We start from the raw sequence: 26783 nt of genomic DNA on the forward strand, positions 1-26783 counted from the left end.
CGGCAAGCGATCCGTTAATTTGCGGACGATACGTGGCGATAAATTCACGGAAATCGCGGTTATCGATCTTTCTTATGGGACAGCGGTCACGGAGAGAAGGAAAGCCGGCACGAGATCAACGGATCTCGTTAATTAATAACCCACGCGTCTTATTAATTGACCGCGAACCGACTTAACTCCCACATCTGCGGATACTCGACGAATTCTTTTCGCCGAAGCGAAGCGGAGGAAGAAAACGATGTATCGAGTTCGTATTTAGGAAAAACGTTGTTACGTATTAATGACAAATTGAAATTTACAACATAGAGTCGACAACTCGATATACGCAACGCGCGTTTGTTCGCGTTAATGAAAGTTTAATTTATCGTGTGAATAGGAGGCGAGAACTAGGAAGAGAGCACGGAAATTGACATGGAACCAGCGCGGAGTTTACACTCCCACGTAGCGGGATACATGATTCATCGGCATCCTCTTAATTGTCTTATTTGGTCGAGCGAAAGTAAGCAAAAATTCCACCGCAGTCTGCTAAATCGACCAACGAACGGAATTACGCGCCTCGTGCGTTCGATCGTCGATCGATCGCTTTCCACCTGGGCGTGTCTATCCTTCGTGTTTGCTCGAAATTCCTTGTTTGCCCAGAAGATTTTCGGGCCTCGTATTTTACCGCCCATTTAGAACCATTATCTACGAGACATCATAACGCGTTACGCGCGAAAGATGGGTTCCTTGTTTGACTTATTAGTTAACGCGTCCTTCTATAACATACCACCTACAGTTACTTGTTCGCGGAACATGTTAATTCTCGACCATTGTGAACGATAGTTTGCGATTCGATTATACGATTGGCAAACAAATCGTACGATCGGATAGTAATTTTGAGGATAGTATCGCCCTGTTTTATCGTTCGTTTGTTTATAAATTCGATATAATATCGAAGTTGCTGCGAAGAATACGTAATTTCAAATGAATATCTACGCGTGTCTCTTCCAGCGGTTGAAACGGAATATAACGACGCTAATTCCGCCTAATTTATCAGACTTCGAGCTGTCAGTCCGGTAACCGACGATCGAAATCGCACCAGCTCCCTTTGATTTTTACGACATTCGCGCGTAATATAAAAACAGAAAAGCATCGATGACTTTCTAATTTTCCATCGTTCGCGAACATATCGCCGAGTTTCGCGTGGAATCCGGATACAGTGCGTAGCTACCGTTGTAACTATGTGTAACGCCGTTGCGGATCCTGAATACAACGTCGTGAATTGTTCGTTGTATCGTGAGAATGAACGATCCGATCGATTCGATAGTAGATGCGTATTGTAAAAACGTTTCTCGTGGGATTTTTTATAAATCCTGAAAAGTATAAATTATAAAGCGTGGCTCCTACGAGCTTATCGCCGGTCGTGAATCCCTTATTGTTAGAAGCGACGTTAGGATCGACTACGACGAAAGGATCGACGGAAGATTGGATCGTGATCCTCGTAACCGAGAGTTTCGTTTAGTTTCGCCTAACTCTTTACAGCGTGGAATTTAGAATTTCAGAATCGGTAGGAAATCAGCGTCTTCTTCTTGCCGTGAAAGATTTTACATTGTTCCACGTTGATTCCAATTCCTCGCTTCTTCTCACCTAGCGTTTCGCAACTTTTTCAACTCAAAGTATACGACGTAGCAGACAAGAAGAACGCGTAACTGTTAATTGCCAAAGTTCTAACAATCTGATAGCACTTTGCGGTATATGTAACTCGTCGATGTGTACTAGATTCGAAACTAATATCCGTGTGCCGATCTTAAACTTTGCGGAAACAAAACTCTGCCAATATATGCATCGATCCAACGAACGAGGAAACGAACAGGTGCTTTACATCCTACAAAAATCGTCTCTCGCAAAATTATCGTGGCCGAGTACTGCACTTTTTCCCGCGAATCAAAGTTTCTTGCAGCCTGTATATCTCCACTTGCCTGCTATTTTCACGCAAACGTCGCGCAAAGCGCAATCGATCTGGCATCGACGGCTATTCGTCGTGCTCCCGCCATAATTCTCTGTTCCCGGTTGTTGGTCGCAGCAGAGACAGCGACATATCGGTTCAAGACATTCCGGTCGTGTGTATACAATTTACGGTTCACGGTTTCCAGTTTCCAGTTTACAGTTTACAGTTTCCAGTTTACAGTTTCCAGTTTACAGTTTACAGTTTACAGTTTACAGTTTACAGTTTACAGTTTCCAGTTTACAGTTTACAGTTTACAGTTTACAGTTTACAGTTTCTAGTTTACAGTTTACAGTTTACAGTTTACAGTTTACAGTTTACAGTTTACAGTTTACAGTTTACAGTTTACGGTTTACGGTTTACGGTTTACAGTTTACGGTTTACAGTTTACAGTTTACAGTTTACGGTTTACGGTTTACGGTTTACGGTTTACAGTTTACGGTTTACGGTTTACAGTTTACAGTTTACAGTTTACAGTTTACAGTTTACGGTTTACAGTTTACAGTTTACAGTTTACAGTTTACAGTTTACAGTTTACAGTTTACGGTTTACAGTTTACAGTTTACGGAGCGATCTCAAGCCCTGGATGGTGATTCTGCAGCAAATACAAGTCGTCCTTCCGTTCTTCCATCTGCGAGATTTTCTTGCTCGTGGACGCGTACGATCGATCCTTATGGGCCGAACCGCGATCTCGCCACATATAGAAACCCGAACGAAGAAAGGGGAATCCGGGAGAAACGCTTCGAGCACGAAGAACACCTGGGTACGCGGTCCTTTACGGTTTCGATTAATTCCACTCCGCGGTTTTCTTTTTCGTTCGCTCTTCTTCTTTTCCTTCCTCTTACCGAGAAATAAAAGAAATCGCCAGCGAGTGATTAAACATTTGCAGTCGAGAGGAAAGAAACGCTTTGGTATTTGATAAAAGCGAACGTTTCCAGAGCGGACAGCTCGATGATTACGTGGTTGGGCAAAAATCTCGATCGTCCGTCTTCGAGCAACTAACTTTCGGTATTCGCGAAAATTTCTGCTTTCGATTTCCGATAAAATACATGGGATCCTTTTCATTTTCCAATGGTAGGCTGTTTCTTACGTAATGACGAATATTACGCTAAAAGCTAAGAATTAAAGCTAAGAATTATTTTTGCAGTTTCGTATAACGTTTGGCTCGAATCTTTTCTCTTACGCCGTAAATCACATTATAGTTTCGTAAATTTTTAAATCTTCTACGATCGCGAAAGATCGGTGCGAAAGCACGAAATAGATTCTTTCCCATTTGAAATCTCGTTAATTCCTTCTTATATTTTTATAGGCACGCGTTCACGATCTTTAAACGACGCTTGGCGTTTATACTTTCCGATTAACCGATCATCTATCCAACCAGAGATTCGATTTCGCTCCATCGATTTCAGTCGATTAAGCCGAAAAGCTTCGTAAATTGGCTATCGTAATTGAATCTTGCAAGTTATTGAATTGCAAGTTATTCGCTCACGTCACGATAGAGAAACGTCAAAATTTTCAACTACGAGTCCGATTATCGCGCCGATAATACGAACTTCAACGAGTGTACGCGTTTATGCCTCGTAGATTGCGATTGATACGCGTTATGCGCACGCACGTCGAGCGAGATAAATCTTGTTGGGTGTCGTGAAGCTGCCTGGATACATCCACGTTGCCCATTATAATTATCAGAGAGAATGGTCAACCATAAAGTGGCTTCGTTTTATCTTCTCTCGAACAACGTTGCTCCCTCCGAGAAGCACAAAGCAGAATGACGATACTACTGGACTGGACGGAACTTTACTGCCCGTCGAGTGCCTGATTGATACATGCTGCGCGCACACACCATTCTTTGATGCAATCATATTCGCCTGTAGATGTAGATATAGATGTAGATGTAGATGTAGATGTAGATGTAGATGTAGATGTAGATGTAGATACACGTAAACACACGCGAGCAGTACAGTAGCGTACTTGTTCGACTAGCGACACGTTGTTAATCCCACGTTTCCAGAGTTATTCGTAAAACGTAACGACAATTTGTCAGAGATAAAACGGTATCGTCCCGTGTCGGAGGAAGTTGAAACGTTTGCTGGTTCGAAACAAGGTTCGGCTAAAAATGAGACAAAAGTAAATAAATATTTCTTTGGATCGCAAGCGACAGGGAACGCGCATTTTCGCTAAATCATAGGACGCGTGCGTCCCACATTCGTTAATAAAGTACACGATAGTGTAATTACAGCGTACTTGACACGATATCGTAGCTAGACGGCTGCGATCGTACCGGTTAGATCAGCAGAGTACATAATATAAAGTAAACATTCTACTTTACACCGTGTTACGTGAAAGATTATTTTATCGCTCCGATACATCTTGTTTAGTAATTTCACGATTTTATGAAAAAATATTCGCTCGAGTTTGAATGAATGAAGAGTTTGAAGAATGGTCGTATCCGTGAGAAGAACGCGATACGACGTAGATGGTTCGAATTTCGAGGATTTGGCGGTACGTTTTAACGTTAAATGCACGCTTTTTGCAAACAACGGTTAAACGCGAGACGAAGAAAGTACAGCGAAAAGAATCGATAAGATTGGTCGGGATAGATTCGATGGAATATAATAAGAAACGAGAAATCGGTCGTTTCGAAGCGCGTTACAACTGCGTGCCGAACCAGGCAATCTCTCGTTTACCAATCTAGAAAACGTAAAAACGAAAAGTTGCACGAGCAACTCGATTCTTTCTAAAATAACGTGTCCCTTAGCATGTAGACGACGATACGTATATGCGATACATATACGTATACGAGGTTTTTCTAGTCGGCGGTGGGTACCGCGTTCGGTTCGTTACGTTCCTGGCTAGCTTAGAAGGGAATATTCACAGACAGAAGTCGATAAATCCAAGCGATGATGCTCAACGTGGCCTGCTGCTGGCTGGACCGGACCGGTAGTCGAGAAGAAACTCGCTGCCGGCGAATAATGGCCGTGGAATCGTCGCTTCCGTTTATAGAGATACCGGCTGCGGCCTTCTAAGCGCTCGCATACGCGATATCCTCGATGCAAGAAGTCGGCGGAGAAGTTGCGCGTGAACCAACTTGCAACCAGCTGCGCTCTCGACAACGGCCACTCGTTTTACGGAGAGTTCCGGTGGTCGACGTAAATAAGATCGGCAACGGTGCCGGATAAAAGTCGAATTTTCCAAAGTAATAAGAAAGAGCGCTTACGACCACGAATATTCTCGATGGCTGATTTCGAGTCGACCAAGCGTCGACAAATGTAATTTTACCTTAATGTCGTTCGCGTTTGTAAATCGCGATAAAGTTGCGAATTGGCGATACGGCCGTTTCGTTATATTACGATATAACGTTATATCGTTCTACGCGTAGAATGCGAAGAACGAGGTTGACGCGTCAAATCCGCGTGGATAACGATATGCGATCGACCTAAGCCGGATACGTTTCATCTCGTTTGAATAACTCGAATAACGTACGACTTATCCGTGAGATCGAATACGAATTCCATGCCACGCGAAGCAAAGAAACTGCGATTCCGTCACATTCTACCACAGTCGAGGTGAGCGAGTCGTTCTACTCGGTAACGACTCGCTCCAATTTGTCGAGTGTCCTTAGAAAATACCGAGGGAATATTCGATTCGATCGAACCGGTCGGACGAACGCGCGCTCGATTCATCGGAGAAAAATTCTTCCGATCGCGCAACGACCAAAGGAGGCGCTAGTTACCCTTAAGGGGACTCGTTTCTCGGTTCTTCCTATCGACGGTTTCTCGCGAAACCGAGTCTGATCCATCAGGGAGCACGATGCGAGTTCTCGAACCAACGATCGTTGCGAACCGATAGAAAGAAAGGCGTTTCTTTATAAAGGCGTTTATTCTCTGCCGGACGCTGTGCCGTTTCGACTTTACCTTTCCGGATCGCGTCGCAGCCAACGACCGTCGTGGTGGAAAGCTCGCGAAACGTTTTGCGGTTTCTTTCGGGTTATCCTGGCGAGATTTTACAGTTGGCTTCCCGCCGACGGAAGCGAACGATTACGCGAAATAATAAAGGAAAGGTTTAATTAGGGGCTGCGGAGAAAGAAACGGAATGCGTGCAGTTACGGTTCGCCAAGATGAAAGCGTTTCCGCGAATAGACCCGATTTTTACGACAGTTTGGGCAGAGCGCGCGAGCGTGGGCGCCGAGATACAACCTTAAATTCATCGTTGGCAAACTGCCGCGAAGGATCGGGCTCTTCCGTTTTCCAAACCTTTCGTGGAAACTTTCACCGCTCTTACATCTTCCGTTCTTATTGCTTAGTCGGAGCAATTCTCCTGTTCTCTTCTTTTCTTCTTCGCCCTTCGTCTCCAGTTCGACGCCTTCGAGCAAAAGATTCGTCCTTCTTTCGTCGTAGATCGTTCGTTCCAAAAATAATAATTCTTATCGATTTACCGACCAACAACGAAATCTCCACGTCTATGTCCAACTTTGCTAATGCATATTGTTTTTACGCTGTTACAGATGCACGTCGAAATACGTGGGAGAATACTGTCAACATCTGAACCCGTGCCACACGGGACCACGCTGTCAGAACGGTGGTTCGTGCAGGGTGAAGGAAAGTAGCGGGGGTGGTACGCCTTCGTTTACCTGTTCCTGTCCTGTCGGATTTACCGCGAGCCTGTGCGAGATACCCATCGAGAACGCGTGCGACTCGTCTCCGTGTTTGAACGGTGCCACTTGCAATCTGAAATCGCTCCGCGAATACGTTTGCACCTGTGCCACTGGATACACCGGTAAGGATCTCTCAGTAATTTCATTCTCTAAATCGACCAAAAACAAAAAAAAAAAAAAACAAAAAAACCGGCACGGCGCGTCGCGACGTAACGAAACGGCAGATTTTTATCGAGAAAAAGAGTTGTACGCGCAATCCGACTCGTTCTACAGTCACGGTATTTTTTCCAACAACTTTACAGAGTAGGCTTCGCACGTTTATCGCGGCACAATTATTTCGCAAACGCGTCGATTATAGCGTCCGTTGAAACGTTAAACGCCGCGTTAAAACGATATACGGTAATCGAGTTTAAATTTAGATTGGAAAACGCGCTTCGAGCAACGCTCGAATAGCAACGATCGAAATAGCTTGAAAACAATTAGCCGTAAGAAAAAAGAAAAGAGAGTTTAGAAAAAAGGCTGGCGCGAATTCGTATTACCGAGAGAGATTGACGGAGTAAAACGAGACGAACGAACAGCGGCGGCGGTGAATCGACAGGTACCTTAGCCGCGCACTTACTTACGTAAAAGGTCGTCGATGGACCGATCGAAGAGATAACCGCGGTAGTCGATGCGTTCAAAGGGATTCGTGCGTCGGGCTCTTCCTCCCGAGAGAAACGCGCGAGAGAAGTTGGATTCGTTGGCGAATTTGCTCGCATGGCGGAAGTTTCGGTGCGTAGCCAAACGAGTATTTTTTATGGGCCGGCTTAACGCAGGCGCACGTGCTCTCTTGACAAATTCGTAACGATGTACGAAGGAGAAAGAAAAACGAGGACGAAAGAAGAGGAAGGGAAGAAGGAAGAAAAGGAGAAGCTTGTGCCAGCCGGATAATTGGCGGAGAGCGATACAGCGTTTGGCCGCGGCGGTACCTTTGGGCCAGTGGTTCTCACGTTTAAACTACCAATTTTCCTGCTTCCTGTCTTTAACGTTTGTCTTGTTTTGTCATCGTCGTGTTATACTATTCGTACCGGCAAAGTGTAGTTAGCGGTTCATAAAAATCTCGAGATATCCTGCGAAACGCAAAACGGTTACCGTCGTTTGGATAAAAAAATTAGAAGATGCGAAGAATTTATATACGTAATTCGATTCCTTTCGTTGCTTTCGTTACTTTCGTCTCGACGATGGCACATTATTCGTTGATAACGCGAAATCGTCGGAGAACCACCGATCGTTGCTTGCGAGTGCGCGAGATCGCGCGCAGATCCAGAGGCAAAGACGTCTTAGATTCGGCAAAACGACGAACCACGAACGACTCTGGTAATTAGTTTCGCTAAGCGGTGACCTTCGAGAGCGGAGGAATAAGATTTTACGTAGATAGCAAGACTTTGTCACCGTCGTCGCCACCGTCTTCAACGATATCTCTCTTCTCGACCGGACGCGATCCTCGGCACGGGCCATTCGTAAAATCGTGGTAAACGTACCCTTAGCCGTATCACGCCCACTTGCCGATCGATAGGAAAAGATTAAATTTCGAAGTAACGTTCGATTTCTCGATACGTACACGTATCTAAGCGGTACCGTTCGAATTTTTAGTTATTTTCGTACGATATACGCATCTTACGCTCCCTATTGCAGCGTAGTTGACCATTCTCTCTTAAATCTTTACGTTGTTAAGCCGTTGTTAAGTCGTAAGCTTCCACGTGCATATATTATACGTTTAAATTCTTGCATTCTCGCGTACATTCTTACACAGATACGTACCTCTGCGTAACGCATTTGGTCGTGACGGGGTCGATCCATACTCGTACGGCAGGATGGGACGCACCCCTCGTCCTTCATCCTCCCTTTCGCTCCCCTTCGCTCCCCTTCGCTCCCCTTTTATTCGATTCTTCTTCGGCTCGATCTATTCGCTAGCAGCTGCCAAGCCTTCGTTATCCGTTTTACTTAACGATTCGAAGATGGGATTTCTGTGCAAGTACGCGAAAAAACGCTTTCTAAACGAGCGGAAAGCTTCGTGTGACTGTACGTCTGTTGTTTCTCTACCGGCTGTCTGAAACTTATATTACACTTAATGTATAAAACTATACACGTAACGCGTACAGCGTAGAGGGCGATCTATGGTGTTTAAAGTATCGAAAGTATAGAAAGTCAGAGGCGTTTATTGTAATACAGCGTATTACTGTAGCTTTAAAGTATGCGCGAATATATCGTTAACGACACGGCCGTGGCTGTGGAACGATCTTTTCGCAATTCGATTTACAGAGTTCGGTCGAGATTTCCGTACGCCGTTCAAAGTGCAAAAGGCTCGTCGTGTATCTCTACCATTCGTTCTTTTTCGTTCTGTGTGTTCCAGGCGAGCACTGCGAACGACAAGACCACTGCGCCTCGTCGCCTTGTCGAAACGGGGCCGAGTGTCTGTCGCTGGAGGACAGCTACAAGTGCACGTGTGCACCCGGCTTTACCGGACCGAATTGCGCGGACGACATCGACGAATGCGACAGGAACCCGTGCAGACATGGCTCCTGCAAGAACATTCACGGATCGTACAAGTAAGTCGAACGACATCGTTAACGGTCCCCTCCCGATACTTTACGTATCTTCTTTCAACGTAAATTGCCCTTTTCCACGAAACCACGATGCCACTCGATTTTCCGCTAACCTATTCCACGATTTCATCGGTCCTCCTTCCTCCTTCCTCCTTCCTCCTTACTTCCGTCTGCATCTCTCTCGCTCGTTCCATCGGCAGGACCAGGCCGATGCGCATCGTGGCAACTACGTACTCCGCGTCAATTTTTATCACCGTTTCGCCAGATCCTGTTATCCCATCGGAGCTCCTCCTATAGTTTCGAATGGTCGAGCGAAACTCGGGATACGCGATCGAGAAATCGGTTTTGCTTTTTAAAACTTCACCGGCTGTACGTATAACGTACGATTATATTTACGTTACCGAGTTCGATCTTCGCTCGTGAAATTCTGTCTACGCTTGCTACAAAATTACGCGTGATTTCGGTAATTCAACGATGAAACGGTTATTGCTGTTACAGTTTCGAGATATAGTAGCGCGCGAGTGTACCGAAATAAGTAAATAATTAAGCTTGCACGCGAGACCGTGTTATACGATTACGATATACATATGTGCTTGTATATTTTGCGTTTACGACAAATAAGACGGTAGAACACCGGAGTTGGCAGGATGAAAAGGAAAAGAGAAAAAAGAAGGGGTTGCGGAAAAGAAACGAGCTCGCCAAAAACTGGTTCCACCGGGTAACTTAAGGCCCGGCGGCCGCGGCGCGGCGCGGCGCGGAGAACATAAATCCGCGCTTTGTTCAGATCGAGTCGAGATTAATCGAGACCGGAGTCGAGTTGACCGCGCGAGAGCAGATAATGTCGCTGGCTGCGACGTTATGTCGAATTATATCGACTGGACTCTACACGTACGCTCCACCTTTTCGTTTCCTTCGTCGGGAAGGACGACGAGGGCTAGCTTTTCTAGCTATCGCACCCATAATACGGTTCGTCTCCGACAGCGAGACTCGACGCAAACGACTACGTACGTACGCGGAATTACGCGTACGAAGGAATAGACAGGATTAGTTTCAGCGAGAGTCGCGTGTACATCTCTCGCTTTACTCTCTGAAAAATGGAAACATCGACGAATATTCGGAAACGTTTTACGCGGCTTAACCTCGCTACCCCTTTCGGTCGTAGTTTTACCACTACGCTTACTCTGCCGCTCGGGATATCGATACCTTCTTGAAAAGTCTATCTCGGCAGCTTCGCAGAGGCAATATCGCGTCGGCATCGCTCGCCCGTAATCGCAGAAGCAAGGATGTATTCGCGCCACCGCGATATCGGCTCGCGTAGAATACGGCAAAGGGAGGAGAAAGAAAGCGACGTTAATGCCGGCGCGCACCCTTAATTGAACGGTATCTGGTTAACACGGACGAGGCAAACTCGTACTTGGATAGAAATAATCGAGCTTTAGCCGGCTAATAAATATCGGCGAGGGGTTAATCGCACCGCTACCCAATAATTCCGTTTAACGTCGTTAATCCGCCTCTGCCTGTAGAGAGTAGACCCTGTAACCTTTCCTCGCCAGGGATAGTTAACGCCGCGTATACGCATCGCGCGTACGCGCATCCCATTTAGTCGCGGCATTAAACCTCGGATACACACAGGAACGCGTAGTCTTTCTTCGCCTGTCTCTCGGTACCTTGTGCCAGTCTGCAACCGTCTTCGGAAGAATTATATTATCTATCGGATATTTGAATATTTTCGTATTTTCTCTAGAGAAAGAACCGCTATCGTCTCTCTCTTTCTCCCATTCTCCCATTCTCCCATTCTCCCATTCTCCCATTCTCCCATTCTCCCATTCTTCCATTCTCCCATTCTTCCATGCTTCCCGCCTTCTTTCGTCGCTGTCGCCTCTGCAACCCTTTGCTCCGCCTTTCTCCGTCCACCGATGCCTCTTGCGCTCGAGAAGCAATAACGTTCAATTGGGTCTAATAAAGACTTTGACGTGGCGTGCCTGACCGCCAGGTGGTGCTGGCCGAAGCTGCTATGTTATTAAATAGTTAGGTCGAATCGGTGGCCGAGCATATCGCCGCGTCGAGGACAGGCACTCGATCGACTCCATCGATAAATAATCGAATTCCAACTACGAAACGTCCGATATCGCTAACGTATGATAATCATTTCCATTCGTACAAATTGCTTATGCGAGTTGTCCGTAATAACGATCCAACTGGAATCTCGCATTTCTAACGTTCGAGAAGGTATTCTCGCCACTTGCGATCACTGTCCGCTACCGCTACCGCTACCACTACGCGGCAAACTACGTGCGAGAAAGTGCACGCGGTTGGCTGAGTCTGTGCGCGTGCTCGCTGCTCAGGGCAGGATGTGATTTATGAAACGATCTGCTTGAAGTAGAATTTAATTGAGCGGAGGCGAGGGAAAAGGAAGGCCACGTGGACCGACGTTCCTTAACCTTCTAACCCGACGCGACGATGGATCCGCAACGGATCCTAATAAATTACGGCCTTCGCGTCAATTTCGAGCCTCGCCGCGATTGACCCGGCAGAGTCCGCTTCTTTCCAGCTTCCAGCCGAAACTCGCATCTGGATCCCGCCTTCTCGTATCCCGGAACGCGTCCACGCTTCTCCTCTTCGTCTTGTTCCCGAATCAACGAATACAGTTTCCCAACGTGTTTTCCTCTCTGAAAATTTCTCCCTCGTATTTCCAAATTTTCTCCACTCCTGTACCTACGTATTCCCGTGTGGTACGAGCCTCGGCTCAACTAACCATAAGTTAGTCGACAACGACGCAAATTACCATTTCGCTAAAATATACATCGACCTATAATCGTCTATAAATAGCAAAATAGATCGGATAGACCTTGAGTGCGAAACGCCTAAGAGATTACTATTTCGTTCTAAGCAACAGTGTTAACCGTTTTTCCGCTACGATCGACCGTTTTCTCTCAAGTTGCCGATTGATCGACGAACAAGTTTTTTCATGCACGAGAGCAGAAAGTTAAAGGCGATCGCGATCCACTATGTATCTATGTTAATGCTAGAGAGATGAAAATCTGTTGCGCGATTGTCGTTACCCTTGAAACCGAGGTGGAAGAAGAAAGTGATCTCTAACGAAGAGGTGTTCGCGTTCTCACAGCCTTGCTCCACGTTCCGACCGTCTCCATCGCTGACAACAACCGCTGGTGGAGGTGTGCCCGTGGCCGTGTCACGTAGCAAAGCCTGGTCTACCGACGATTCACGAACATTTGTCGACAACTCGGTTTTCGAGACGTTTCCACGGAATAAAGGAAGCCTTGGACGAGGTCAATCGGGTCTGTTTCTCTCGTGGAAACGGAGCACGACAGAACAGAGGAGAAAGAAGAACGGAGTGGAAATAAGGATCTCGAGCGATTCGAAGAACCCGTTTCTTGGCCGCGACACCGACCGCCGCCCGATAACTACGTGCCTCGAATGCAGACGCGCGACGTTTTCAAATTTCGCCCAACTACGCGCTCGCCTAGCCGCGTCACCATCTTTTTCCACCATCGAGCACCTTTGTCTATCCGGAGAAAATACGGAGACGTTGAAAACGTTCAACCTGGCTTGTCGTATTATCAACGGCGTTGTTGATACGCATCGAGAAGACCGGGCATTCGGATTTTTCGAACACGTTGGCTGGAATTCTTCTCCGGAGGTCCATTACGTGCTTCGAGTACGAAAGTATCAACGTATGCAAAGCGAGTGTAAAGTAACGCGACCAGTTTTGCCTGTCTACTTTACCGAGATATTGAAAATTTGCCTTTTGCTCGTCCATCTCCTCTCGTATAATCGCTTTGTCGCCAATAGTCTTGCTCCGTACGGAATTACGTATGAAATCGTATTTAGACGTAATTCAAAGGTATACCAGCGATTTATACTAATTTTCGCTAACGATATAGCGTAAATGAAAGGTAGATTGAAAAGAATCGAAAGGTAATGACGATAACGCGTCGTATAGTTATTATGCTGTGTGTACAATTATACGTGTACGTATACGATGTATAGCACTTTATGGGAAGGGAGCTAAGGTTTCCAAAGAAAAAAAAAAAAAGAGAAAAGAAATCGACGAAACAACCGTTTAATGGAAAGAAGGTAGAAATTTGTCAGAAACATATAGTAGCGCGTATCCGTTTGCACCTTGGTGCGTATTTCGACTAAACAAGAGCTGCGTATATCGGCGAGAAAAGTTGAACGCGTGAGATTAATCGTGTAAAACTCGATCGAGCTGTCAAGGTTAAATTCCGTTGCCTTTTTTTCAGTCTTTTTAGAGAATGGATGATGCAAACGAGCTATACGTTTCGTTATTCTCCTTTTTCGAGGACGATCGTGCAAAGCTTAGAAACGTTCTATTTATATAATAACCACGATCCAGAAAAAATGTGCAGCGGCCGCTGTTAATGATAACCTACCTATGTAGTTCGGATCGGACGCAAGCTCGAGTAACAGCTTTCGACGCCGAATCGTAAAAAGAAATTATCGATGATTCGACGAGCTGACCGGCCAACGATTGTTTAATCACCGCTACAGTCCGCGTCGTATCGGTCGCTCTTCCACTATTTATAATCACGTGGAACGTCGTAGGCGTTGAAGGATCGCTCGATCTACTCGGACTAGCGTGGCAGCAACATCTACGTTCTGCGTACAAGGTTTTTCAGTCGGGCGTGTATGATCTATCGCGTATTCGCAGTACGATATTTACGCCATGCGTAATCTATACGACGGATTCGTTTTAATCCAACGCAGTTGCGGAATTGGGCAAATCCCCGTACGAGAATGCACGTAATAGGAATCGTTATGGAATAAATTATGTAATTGCTCGTTCGAATTTTCACATTTTTAATTCGCCTAAAAATACAATAAATAGTTGACGGAGCGAGCGAAAAAGGAATCGAAGCATCGATAGTTTGATGATCTTGCCGCGCGTTTGTTCGAAACATTCTCAAACAGGTTTATCGAGTTTGCTACACGTATATACTTGCTACGTTTCTTTAAACCATGCCTCGTTTAAAATATTTTATTCTTTTCTATATATAACCTCTTTTCTCTATGGATTCGCTCGATAACTGTAACTATAATTGGCTATAATTCGCGCGACACTCTATGGAAACGACGAATACGAGACCAAATCGCTTCGACTTTTCGCCGATTCGCGGTAAAATTGCGCAAACAGCAAGAATATTCAACGGGGAAGTTTATCGTCGAGAATCGTCTGACGTAACGATTATCGAGCCCAATTCAGGCAATTACGACGGTGGGAAAGCGCCCTGCGCCAGTGTTCCATTAGCCGCGTTAGTCCAACGTTATGCTCCTTATTTTACGCGCGATGCATCCGTTTACGTCATAACCCCGGACACACAATACCCGACGCGAAATTAATCGTTGCTCAAGCGTAACGATTAATCCGGCAAATTAAAAGTTTCGTCAGGCCCGAAACACATCATGGTGAAAGACCGCTGTATTTGTCAGAATTGCCAGAATGGTATTTATCGATAGATACGTGCCATTGGACTTGCGACCTACGAAACAAACAGATATAGTTCAAGGATAAATAGTCTGTGCTACGCGCGACGGTACAGATATTTTTCCTTTCACGCACTCGTATTCGGAAATAAGATTATCGTCGAACGAAACACGTACAAAGTAATTTCAACGAACAAACACGCGATTCCTACTAGTAAAATAAGGCCGCTGTGCGAAGCAGTCTCGTTTCTCGTTTCGCGAAATATAACGGAAACGCTGATGTATAATCAATGAGACGATCTAGATCTTAGTTCCATTGGAACAACCTCGTGTAGCAGTCCCGTGCGAAAGAAGAACGAGAATGCGCGGGAACCGGGAACCGGGAACCGGGAACCGGGAACCGGCAGCCGGAATATCCTTGCGACATCCGTTACATTTATCGTAACGCGTGGATCATTTTTCCCGCGATTTCCATCGACGTAGCCCATCGTCGCCCATTTGCGTAACGTTCGTAATCGATGTGAACTCGCTTGCCGTCAAATTGATGTTTCTGTTTCGTTGACCCTCGTACCAGCAACCGGACGAATACTCGGCCACCGACAGCTACCGACAGCTACCGATTCTTTTACGTCTCCCTACTAATTATTTACGAAAGAGAAGGAACGACGCGTAAGCGTAGATTTACATAACGTTTGTACTTTGTATCCGATGAAACAAACGACATGGAAGGAGTCACGAGATCTACTCATTTTTCGATCACCGTTCGCGTGGTTGACATTTTCTCTTCTCTCTTTCCTTCCGTGTCCAACATCGAGTTTCTCGATAACGTCGTAACGTTATAAAGCTGTAACGATCCGAAGCAACGCGCGGGCCAAAGTGGAAGGTTATTATTAGCCGGGAGAATACTTAATATTTCGTGCGAGAATGTTGGACTTCGATGGACTTAATAGCCTCGTAAAAATGATGGAGAAGGAGCGTCTGAAGAGAGACCCGACCGCTCTCCCGTCCCTCGATCGTTCGTGATTTCAATCTGCCCGCACCGTTCCAATTTCGCATCAATTAAATCGGTGGACCTCGTATAAACGGCTGTTATCAATTTACAACGTTACCGACGGTCAAACCGTCGTCTAACGAGCCGTCGTGGTTTCCGTTAAATTCCTCGTCTATCCTTTTTCTTCAGTTTTCTTTTACCTTTTCTCGTTTACACGCCACGATTAAGGTGAAACTTTACCCGTTAAAACAACGGAGGGGATATTGTATCGCTCTTATCGTAAGATACTTTTCCGAGCAAGCTGCAACACCTTCGCTACGATCCTCCGATTCGCTCGTGTTCCGTTCGTCCTGTCGACACGCGAAATATAACTGGACTACTTTACCTTCCGAAGGTGTCGCTCGAAACTCCAAGAATCCGCGTAGTAGACGCAACGATCTTGCCCTCTTGTTCTCTCCTGACCTTCCTCTCGTTCGTCCGGGAACGATCAGGGAAACCGAACAAAACGACACGAAACAGAAGGTTCGTTGGAGGTCGCGTTCTCGATGATACCGAGTCGATCGTGACAAAGCGCGACCCACTCGTCCTCTCGATCTAGTCCCATTAGTTTCGCGCATCGGTCCACCTTTTTGCATTTATCGCGCGCGCGAGCAGACCCTTTCTTACTCGCCGGTTTGCTTGCGCGTTCTTTCGAACCGAAATCGCTTCATTTTGCAATGTAATCGCGTACGCATTGCCCGCGACGCAATTGACCCGCCTTCAAGTATCGTGTCTCGCCGTGGACAGATCCTCGAGCCACGACTTGCTTCCGGTGTAGATTGATTTCGTGATTGGACGCGGGAAGGAAGCATTTGCGTATTATCGGCGTTCCGTGGAAGTATCTATAACGTAGCAAGCTACGATACCGCTTTCAAACGTCTATATGCACCGTCCAGGTTACCATCGTTACGTAGGTTACAGTTACGCAGTCGCGATCCCCAAGTATTGCTGAGACGTACACACTAATAATAGATCGACGAATGAAAATAACATTTGCAACTTTTTGTAGCTTTCGTAGCATCGTAAATTCGAAAAGTTATAAATTATGTATATAAGAATGAATACGAACGAATTATAAAATTATATGTTAAAAAGGACGTTACGATTAAATAGACGTACGATGAAGAGAATATACGTACGTCTGAGAATGATAAAAGTAAAAGAATCGAGTTTATTTTGTATTTTGTATGTCGGCGAGTGTCCTGTGGCGCGATGCTTTCGATCGCCGAAACACGTTCGGTGTTCTGTCGGTGGTAGAAACACTCCGACACTGACGACTCAATTACCAGCAGAATCTTAATGCTAATCGCGTGCCTAATTAATTAGCAGAGCGAAAAATGGTAGTATAGAAAAAGAAATCGTGATTCGACGATGCTCTATGCACGATATTCTTCTTCTCTTCTTTCTTTGGCCAACAGTACGAATGTTGGCAGAAATATTACGCGATAGAATAACGAGTCGAACGAAAACGAGGGATAAAAGTACGATCGAAAACTCGTATAACTTACGATACATGCGTTCTCATGCATACCTACGCAATTTCTACATTTACATTTTTGTAAGCAGGTGAGTGGCGTAAAGCGACGGATAAGATCGACCGGAGGAAAATACAACCGTGTTTTCGACGGTTTTATATTTCACTGTAAATCTCGGAATTTGTGAAAACGAGAGAAACAAATAGAGAACGGGATTCGATTGTAAAAACAATTTCCGACAAGCTTTCTCTTCTTTAGCTTCTTCCGAATTCTTTTTTCTTTTTCTTCGCCAAGAGCCACGGGGAAGTCTGCTGCTCGCCAACTGGTTCCCCGATCGTTTCTGACCTGACATATTTTCTTCCTTCGACAGTGGACGGTCGAGGCTCGCTCTGGAACTTGCTCCTGTCGCGTCCAAGCACCCGATACGAATCATAGATCGGAGATGCATAAACATGAACGCGACCAAGCCCTTCACCGATTCGTCGACCGCGTGCTCGACTAATGGTCGGACGGGAACCAGCACCATTTTACGCGTCTTTCTCGATGCCTACCGAAACGAACAATCGACGGACAACGGTCGAGAACACCGATCGGATTCGTAACGATAGCACCGACTGCGATATGGAAATGGTTCGTGTTGTTCTCGATCGAGGATCGCGAATCCTCGGATCCAGAGGGTTTACCTCGCCCCTGATCTGCTCGAAATACGTATAAGCGTGTTTCGTAACAAATACAAATTCAAACACGTTGCTTCGCTCTTTGGAATAACAATAAGAATGATCTTTAAGAAACAGCGATAAAATTTGTTAAAGAATCAAAGATAATTACGCAGTTGTCGTATTCGGTCGTATTCGGTCGTATTCGGTCGTATTCGATTTGATATAAGAAGAAGAGAAGAAAATTCCATTGCGGAAAAAACAATATTAGAAATTTACGGTGTTGCCGAAAATTTTTCGCGTCAGTGTGAAACGCATAAACCGTGGTATTCGTGATAGAAGCGGAAATCTATGGTCGCGAAATATTTGCTGCCGCTACGATATTTCGCGTCGATCTGGCTGGGGGATTCTTTAGTTTTACGACTACGTTGCAAAACCGGGTTTCACGAGCTCTCTGGTAACGTTCGATCGAAATATTCCGAGCAGCGACTATACGATTTATTCCGATATCAGCTGGGCGCGTAGTACTTGGCCCGCCGATGCTATTTTCCATACAGTAAGTGGAGCGAATTTCGCGCTCTCGCTGGAATATTCGGTATTATATATATATATGGATAGATATTATATTATATATATATATATATATATATAGAGAGAGAGAGAGAGAGAGAGAGGACAAAGGAGGATCGCTAGGAGAAATATGAAAGCCCTTGAAAACCTTGTTGTCTGGTTTGCAACGGTGCGTGTAATCCATTCGGTTCGAACAATGCGCGTAAACAAGTGGAAATGAAATTTTTCGATTGGCTACCTTCGACTGCGGCACCGGAGATGCTGTTAAGCGTGCCGGTCAACAAGATTTAATCGGAATTTTTGCGCCTCCGGCACGCTTTTGCCTATAGTCTGTTTGCTCGACCGGCGCGGCGCATAAATATTCATACGGGCGGATTAAAGATTCATACGGGTGGACTTTTCGAGCGTCGTGTAAATTTACACGAATACAAGAGCGGTGAAATTAACCGTTCCACGATCCGACGAATAAAACAAATATTCGATCGAGAATCGCAATTGCAAGTGTAAAGATGGTGAAAAGTTGACACGATATAGAAGTCGTATATCATTGGGCTGTGTCAGGAGGTACGAACGAAACGTTGACAGAAATGCTAAAAAATGCAAACAACAATTAGTAGCATGCGGCGAATTTGGCTTGGCGATGTCTCGGCGTATACGCGGAGGGAAATATCGTGTAACTATCGAATTAGCAAAATTCTTGCACACTATCGAGGATGAAGGAGGGAGAGGAAGAGAGAGGAGGCGAGATGCATTCATGCGTGCAATGATTCCGCATCGTTGCTACGACCCAGGGTCCTAGGTGGTAGCTAAAGCGAGAAGATCGGAGCAGACGGCGAGACGGCCGTGCGCAAAAGTGGGATAACGCGCTGCATAGTCGAAGACCAACGAAGGATGACGGAACGAGCCGAGGGGACTTTGGAAAGAGACAGACAGCGTCGCTGTAGCAGAGGGGAGGGGGATCGGTCGCGTCGCCACCGCCAGCAGAGAGGGTCACCGATGACGGTGGCGCCCTCTGAACGGCCCAGTCTGGAAAGTAAGGTTAGTCTGTCGCTAGCCGTTTGCGGATGATACACGCTTTACGCGTGTCTCTGCCGAGTTCACCTCCTCGGTTCGCCAACTGTGACTGTGGTAAATACGCGCGAAAACAAGTGGCTACGCGACCTGACAGTACATCGCGTTTCGCGAGCGACTGCGATTTATACGTCGCGATATATCGCGTATCGTTGTATATTTGTTCGGTTGCTGCGAGATTCTCAAAGTGGTGGTACGCTCTGCTCCGAAAAGCCCGCTAACCGTTGCGCGTAGCGTTTCGACACCCTTCGACGAAATTTGGCCAGCGAATTCGCTTCTCCGTAAGATCGTCGTGCAAGAGTGTTTCGTGGCTCGTTACGCGAAAGAGGCGATAACAAGCAGTTGGAAAAATGCGCTGGAAAACGAGTAGCTGGACGGAAGCACGATGATGAGAGAGACGAGATTTAGCAACGCTACGTACCCCTCCGTTCAACCGTCATGGCCAGCTTCTCGGCGAACCGACACGTAACACAGGATAGAGGCAATTTGAGCGAATTTAAGGGCGTTTAAAGCACTCGCGGCGTAGTCGCCCGAAACGAATCATCCTCGTCCGTCTTTCGATTCTTTCGTTCGAAGCGAAACGCGCCACGGCGACCAAAAACGACGCGCGAGAAGGAGCGTGAGAAAACAGCGGCTGCTACGACGTTTCTCTCTGGAACGAGGAACGGCCGAGATACACCACGCACACACGCGCACCCCCGTTCCACCGTCATGCTCTCGTATCTCTCGTTCCTTCGCCTAACCCCCGTCCTAAACTTTCAACCTTCGCGTACGCTTCGTTTCGTTACGTCACTCGCATAGTTTATTTGATTATCCATTGTTGGCGAAAGTAGCTGTTAGAAAATATACAGTAGCTTGATCCACGATATCGCCAACCCAAGTTTCCCAGGATTGTATCTGGTCGTTGGTTGTCGGACAATCGCGTGCAATCGTGTGAAACGCTATGCGCCGACGCGACGATTCGGCCAATTTTCTACTCTTTTTCCGATCTTGCGACTTTTCTCTCGCTGCGCCATAGGAAACGCGACTCGAAGAAGAAATGGAAAAATGAAAGTATCAAAAGCGGTGTACGCGTTGCGACGAGGGGAACATATGCCATATGCCCGTAACGGGATCCAGCCGATGACAAACCACCGTACTGGCTGAAAAAAGCTAGGTATCCGTTTGTAGTGGAAAAATCGTCATTTTTGTCCTCGTTCGACGTCTTCCGAAGAAACTGTGTTTGCTTCGGTTGGATAATTATTGCTCAACGACTATACGGTTTGTGATAGGAAACTAGTGCAATCAACGGCGTGTGAACTTGTGAATTTGGTATTATCGCGCGCATATACCGTGCGATCGTTAGTGTATAAGGTGTACAGGTGGGATGTGTTTATTTTTCTATAGTGATATTCTGCTGTTTATGAAAAGAAAGTAGCTGTTTTAACGATGGTGAGCCTTAAAAATGAAGTGAACACCCGACGAATCTTGGTCAAAATATGAGGAGAGCGTCGATTTCCTGCGAAAATGTATTTTACGCGTGTGTTCTTGGTTCTTCTGCTGGCTACCGGCTCAAGGTGCGTTGTTGTCCCTTTAAACTCTACGATTTCGACGTTTTACCTGTAAATCACACACACACACACACGCACACACGCACACCTTGTGTATCAATTATTCGTCGAGTTCACACGTTTTTGCCGATAGATGTGTATAAATATGCGCATAGAAAGTACCGCGTTGAGCGTAAAAAGTTGACGCTACGACAGAACCGGTATTATAAATATGTATCGATTCTGCCAATAATTAACGCGGTTTATCGGTCTCCTGTTGCCTGGATGAGAGCAAACGAACGGGAGAACTGTGAGAAATCGATCGAAACGATTCCGTCGTATGTTTGTTAACCTCTTGACCTACGATTTACGTTCGAGAATTTTGGGCCGAAAACGTAAACAAGCTATTATATATTATATTGTATATTATATATTATATATATATATATATATATATATATAAATGACACGTCAGTCACATCCGTTGTCTTAGCTGATAAAATGAAACCTTTCCTCCTATTAACGATCCTCCAATTCGTTGACCAGTATGTCCATCTGTAAGTAACTTTTGCGTGCTCGTCTGCTCAAGTATGCGCATTTCGGTAAATGGTACTATAGTAGGACGTACATGGCTGAAAATGTGAAAACTTTATCGTTTCGAACACTTTTAAGATCGTAGGAGAATCGCGAGGTTAATAAATCCTGTTCTTCGAAAGTCAGCGATATCGACTCTTATTAGACGGGTAAGCAAAAACGTTTCTGCTTCGATAGACAGCAATGGAAACAATTCTGTGAGATATTTACTACCGGAATGTTCGAGTCGTTCTCGACGAGACAAGCTACGAGACAAGCTACGAGACAAGCTACGAGACAAGAACGAAACAAGAAATATTCGTTGCATCGTATTTATTGGTTGCACCGGTGCAGACAATATAAATAATAAATATCTTGCGACGTATATCACGGTATTTTTGAGAATCTTAAACACCTGACTTTACATTTGATACAACTATGTAAACAAGTTTTGCTCTCTCTCTCTCTCTCTCTCTCTTTCTCTCTCCTTAACGAGAAGCTCGTCCAACACACACACACACACACACACACACACACACACACACACACACACACACACACGTGTAATTAGCGCTGCAGGAGTTGATCGAACGAGCATTAACTAATAATTTATCACCTCGGCCAATGGCCGTTTTATCGAACAATCAGCCTCGTTCTCGTGCAACACTTGGAAGATGAACGATTTTAACGAGTCGCGTTTTATTTGCAGATGCATGTGCTCGAGCGGATATACTGGCCAAAATTGCGAGAACGAGTATATTCCCTGCGACCCATCGCCGTGTAAAAATGGAGGCACGTGTCATCAGATCGACGGTTTGGATTACCAGTGCATCTGTCCCGAGGGTGAGTTTTCAAATTGTTTCTGTTTCAATTACTTGCTACCAGGCTGATTCTCGAGTATATGTAATCAAATCACACCGATTGTTCCGAATGGTTAAAGGTACGTAGGTTGGGTTAAACAATTCACCACTTAATTGGTTTCAAGTCGACGGATTTGGAATGTTATCTTCCAATAATGAAAAATAAAAGAAAAGAATCTTTCAATTCGTATTACCTTTCAATTTCGATAGAGTGGAAAATCGCTGACTATTTTTCGCTTCCTATCGCTTTTATTCTTTCTCTCTCTCTCTCTCTCTCTCTCTCTCTCTCTACTTCGATTCGAGTAAAAACCGAGCCAGTGCTTGAAATTTCGATAGATCGTCTTCCTCCCCTGAGATCGACCTCGCGATACTCGGGGCTGTTTCTTCGCGGCTCTCTCACGAATCGAAAAGAACGAACGAAAAGGAACAAAGTGCAACGGGTCGCTGTACGTCGATCGCTTTGCGAGGGTGATTTAGCATTTCGGCATGCGCACGAACGTTGCCTCTCTTCGAACAAGCCACGTTCCACTCTGTTTACGACGCAACGGCAAGACAGTATCTGGCAAAGGCGGCCCGTTGCGCAACCTTGTCCCATGGCCGGACAAACGAACAGGAGGGTTAGAAAGAGAGGGAAAAAAGGAAGATAAAAGAACGCGTCCGTGAGGCAATGATTAGCTGGTGCAACAGGTACGACTCGAGCCAGGGGATGGTGACCATTTATGCGCGTACCACATACACGTACGGTAGATGGTTAATGTAAAGTTAGGGTCAGCCTAGCGTGGCCTTCTCGCCGGCCGGATCACAATGCGTGGTCCTGTCGTTCCCAGGCGGACCACAACCATGGCGACCGACCCCACCTTTTACGTTCTACGGCCGCGTCCCTCCATCCTCTTTTACGCTACTTTGCTTTCGGTCGCGCGCGCCTTTTCCCGTTAAAGAAGCGCCCGGCCTGTTCCACCTTGCTGCTTCTGCTCTCACCGATCAGTTTCCGTCGCTTCGCCGACATTGCCTACCGCCCTTTCTCGCTTTATCGTATCGGACTGGTTCCGCGATACAACGACCTATATAGGTACCGAAACGCTACTTGTTCTCGCGCTTCGTGAATTTTACGTCGCGTGGCGTCGCGTCTCGGTCGCCGTTTGCGAGTTTTGGGGTTAGGTTGGGGTTAGGCCGGCCGGTGATTCTCGTTTGGCAAGGCCCCGGCGCCACCGTTTCTTTTAGACACGTTGCAAGCTTCTAGAGCGCACGACGCTGGAATAAGTGGCGGCAATCGAAACTCGTAAGAAGCGTGTCCGGATCGCGTACTCCGAACGGTCGTTGATAGGACAGAGCCCGTTGAAGTTGTTCCTTTTATAGAGGAAACTCTTCGGAACAAGGCCATAACTATATCCTCGATGTTACGAGGAATCTTTGAGTCTCCTTCCTTTGGTCGTCGTTGGCGACTTTGTTCTATCTACGTTCCAAGTTATCGCAGTACCATGAAACTTTTTCATTCTGCGACGGTGCAGCAGCGGTGTGTCCCCTTCGTAAAACATCCGTCGCCGCCAGGTATAGTTATTACCTGGACGATCGAAATGTTCTATTTTGTCGTAATTTTCCCAAAGAATTTCGTTATGCCGCTGCTTTCTTCCTGCCTTTCGTACGAGAAAGAAAATAACCGTAGACGATGCCCGGCTCTCCAGAGGTACATGCATATTTACGACGAGCTTGTAACCGCTCTCTCTAGACCAGGCGCGTTCGAAATAATTTGCTCGTGTAGTTGGTTGTAACGGTTCAATTTGCATCGACCTTACATGCCGTCGCTTCTCCAATTTCTTCCATCCACGAATCGTACTTTCTTTCCTTCTCGTCCCTCTCCTTTTGCTGCTGCCCCTCCGTTTGTTTCTTTACCGTCGTGAAGCTTTACCAACTCGGACGTTCGTTGGACGGGCCAGTTACAGCGTTTTTGTCAGACGCTTGCTTTTCGCGAAAGAGTAGCCGCTCCAAGCATTCGCAAAGAACGAGATTGTAACCATTCCTTGGTTAGCTACGGGACTGCAACTCTTGGGATTGGCTTCTCTTCGACGATTCGGTCGCATAGGTATTAGGTAGTCGTAATGGTTCAATTTGTAGCATTCCGCTTTCTCCGCTTCTTCATCCGCAGCGTTTCTTCTTCGTTTCGTGCCGTGCAGAAGTCACCTTCCTTTCGCCGGTTCCGTACCTCTTCTCTCTCTCTCTCTCTCTCTCTCTCTCTCTCCTCTCTTTTCGTTCCTCCGTTATCGTATCGGCACGTTTTCTGTCTTGTGCAAGAGCATCGAGAACGTCGCCCCTTTTGCCGAGAACGACCTCGACCGGCTGCAGATTTTCCTGGTCGACGATTCGATCACGCCTTCTCCATTCCATTCCGCTAATTAGAAACCGCTCTATCGAGCGCCGGTTAAACGATTAACCGCACGCCCATAGATCAATCGTCCGTTTGGCCGAGATAGCGGCTAAAAGGAGACTCGCTCGTTTTCTCCGGCTATCTACAACCAACGTGCTTCTGTTTTTCGTGTTGTCCTCCAAATGGAAAAGTCGTTAATCGCATCGACGAGACGCGAAGCGACGCGACGAACGAAACCACGACCAAAGAGACGGTACTACGTTTCTACTTTCCTCGATCGCGATATCCTGTGCTCCAGCGATTAACTCGCTTTTCCCTTTCGCGTATCTGCGACCGCAAATTCCGCGGTTTTATAGAGTTGTATCTGTAGGAAACGATAGAAGAAACGGTGCTTCCAACGAGTCATCGCGCGTCTTCACCCTCTCGAATCTGTGAATGGAATTCGATGAAGCCGCGCCACGTTCGATGGTGTCCGAAGATAGCGTAGTACATGGTGACGCAGAGGCGCGACTCTTGTCACGGAAAACACGAGAACGCGAGAACGCGATTCATGCGAGTGCGTGGAGGCCTGGCCGAGCGGCGAAACGAGTGGAGGAAGAACTTGCTGGACAGTTATACGCGTTCCAGCTGATTTATGCCAACACACGAGCATAAAGTGCGTACCCTGCGTGAACGTGATGGGGAACGCTGGGGTTGTAGGAACGGAAGAGTGGCGCGAGTTGGGGACACGCGTTGCTTTCGCCATTCTGGATCCCTTGCTCGGATGCTGTTGTTACGCAAGTCGCTTTTACGCGTGCGACCGTAGCGTTGCGTGTAGGGCTTGCCAACGAAATAGATCAGGGTCACGCGGTACGCTATATTCCTTCCTCTTATCGATAACGTGGCCGTTTCTCTATCTTTCTCTACCTTACTTAATTATTAGCGTTAGCGGTAACCAATCAAGTTATCTTAAGATATTTTGTGATTTTATACGTACGTGGCGGCGACCTAAATATCTGCTTACCATCGTCACAGCGACACGTAGTTGTGCGTGAGATTTCGGTTTACTCTGCTAGACGTCAAAGGTGCTCGTTAATCTCTCAAAAATCCGAAATTCCACGAACGAAGACCGCACACTTAAATAGGTAAACGCACAAGCGGAAATACACGAGCTAACGGAAAGACAGACATACGACCACGGTTGGATAAACGTGGAGATGGCTGACGCGAAATATTCATCGCTATCTTCGCAACGGTACACGAGTTTTATCACCGAGGTGTATCCTCCCTGCGGCCTACGCGACGATAATTCGCCTCTTCTTTCGTGTTTTCTTTCGCCGATCGACGCCAAGGTTCGTGATTTATCGACACCTTCGCGTTACATTGTTCTCGCGGACCAGTCTCCACCTCGACGTGTTTTAATTGAGCAAGAGCGTGCATCTCTGACGCGGTTCGAAATCTTTCGCTCTCGGCCTGGCCACGTCCCGTTTCGTCTCGTCTCGCCGCGTCGAATAGTTTACAGCCAGGACCATCTGGACACGAAGCGTGCGCGTACGACGTTGCTTACGGCGTGTCCTCGCGTTGTACCAGCCGTTCTCGCACGTTGTACTCGCTCTTCCTCAGAGCCTACTTGCGAGTTCTATCGGAAAACACGGGGAGCGGCGTAAGGTTGCCGCTGTGCCGAAACCAAGTTTCAGCCGTTTCAGCAACTGCTGGAAGTTGCGATCCGAACAGCGGTTGGCGAAGATGGTCGAGGATACTTGGTTATCCGAACGGAGATCTCGACGGTTGGTTCTGTCTCTTGGTTCGCGAGACAACGATCGCTACTTCGACGTCTTCTTCCTTAAAACTGGCGGATAAAATCGGAATGGCGAATCGGGTGAAACAGCGACGAAAGGCGTGACGTATAAAATCGAAGAAACGATATCGTACATATCGTCGTAATTTCAGCTAATTTTCTTTATTAATCGATTTGTAAGTAGGCAAGAC

General features: G+C 46.4%; 1 protein-coding gene across 3 annotated transcripts in view; it reads left to right on the plus strand.

The window, feature by feature from the left end:
- The window catches only part of N (neurogenic locus Notch protein), a 183331-nt gene that overhangs the window by 63021 nt on the left and 93527 nt on the right, over positions 1-26783 (plus strand). The window contains exons 3-5 of one of the 3 annotated variants that reach the window (XM_076617457.1): positions 6489-6760; positions 9031-9226; positions 22303-22436. In XM_076617457.1, coding sequence (XP_076473572.1) covers positions 6489-6760; positions 9031-9226; positions 22303-22436 — 602 coding nt within the window. Of the gene's footprint in view, positions 1-6488; positions 6761-9030; positions 9227-19454; positions 21048-22302; positions 22437-26783 lie in introns of those variants that run through there. The other 2 variants (XM_076617458.1, XM_033335495.2) reach the window with 2 other exon arrangements.

The sequence above is a fragment of the Bombus vancouverensis genome, chromosome 3 (genome assembly GCF_051014615.1).
Source record: "Bombus vancouverensis nearcticus chromosome 3, iyBomVanc1_principal, whole genome shotgun sequence".
NCBI classification, from domain to species: domain Eukaryota; kingdom Metazoa; phylum Arthropoda; class Insecta; order Hymenoptera; family Apidae; genus Bombus; species Bombus vancouverensis.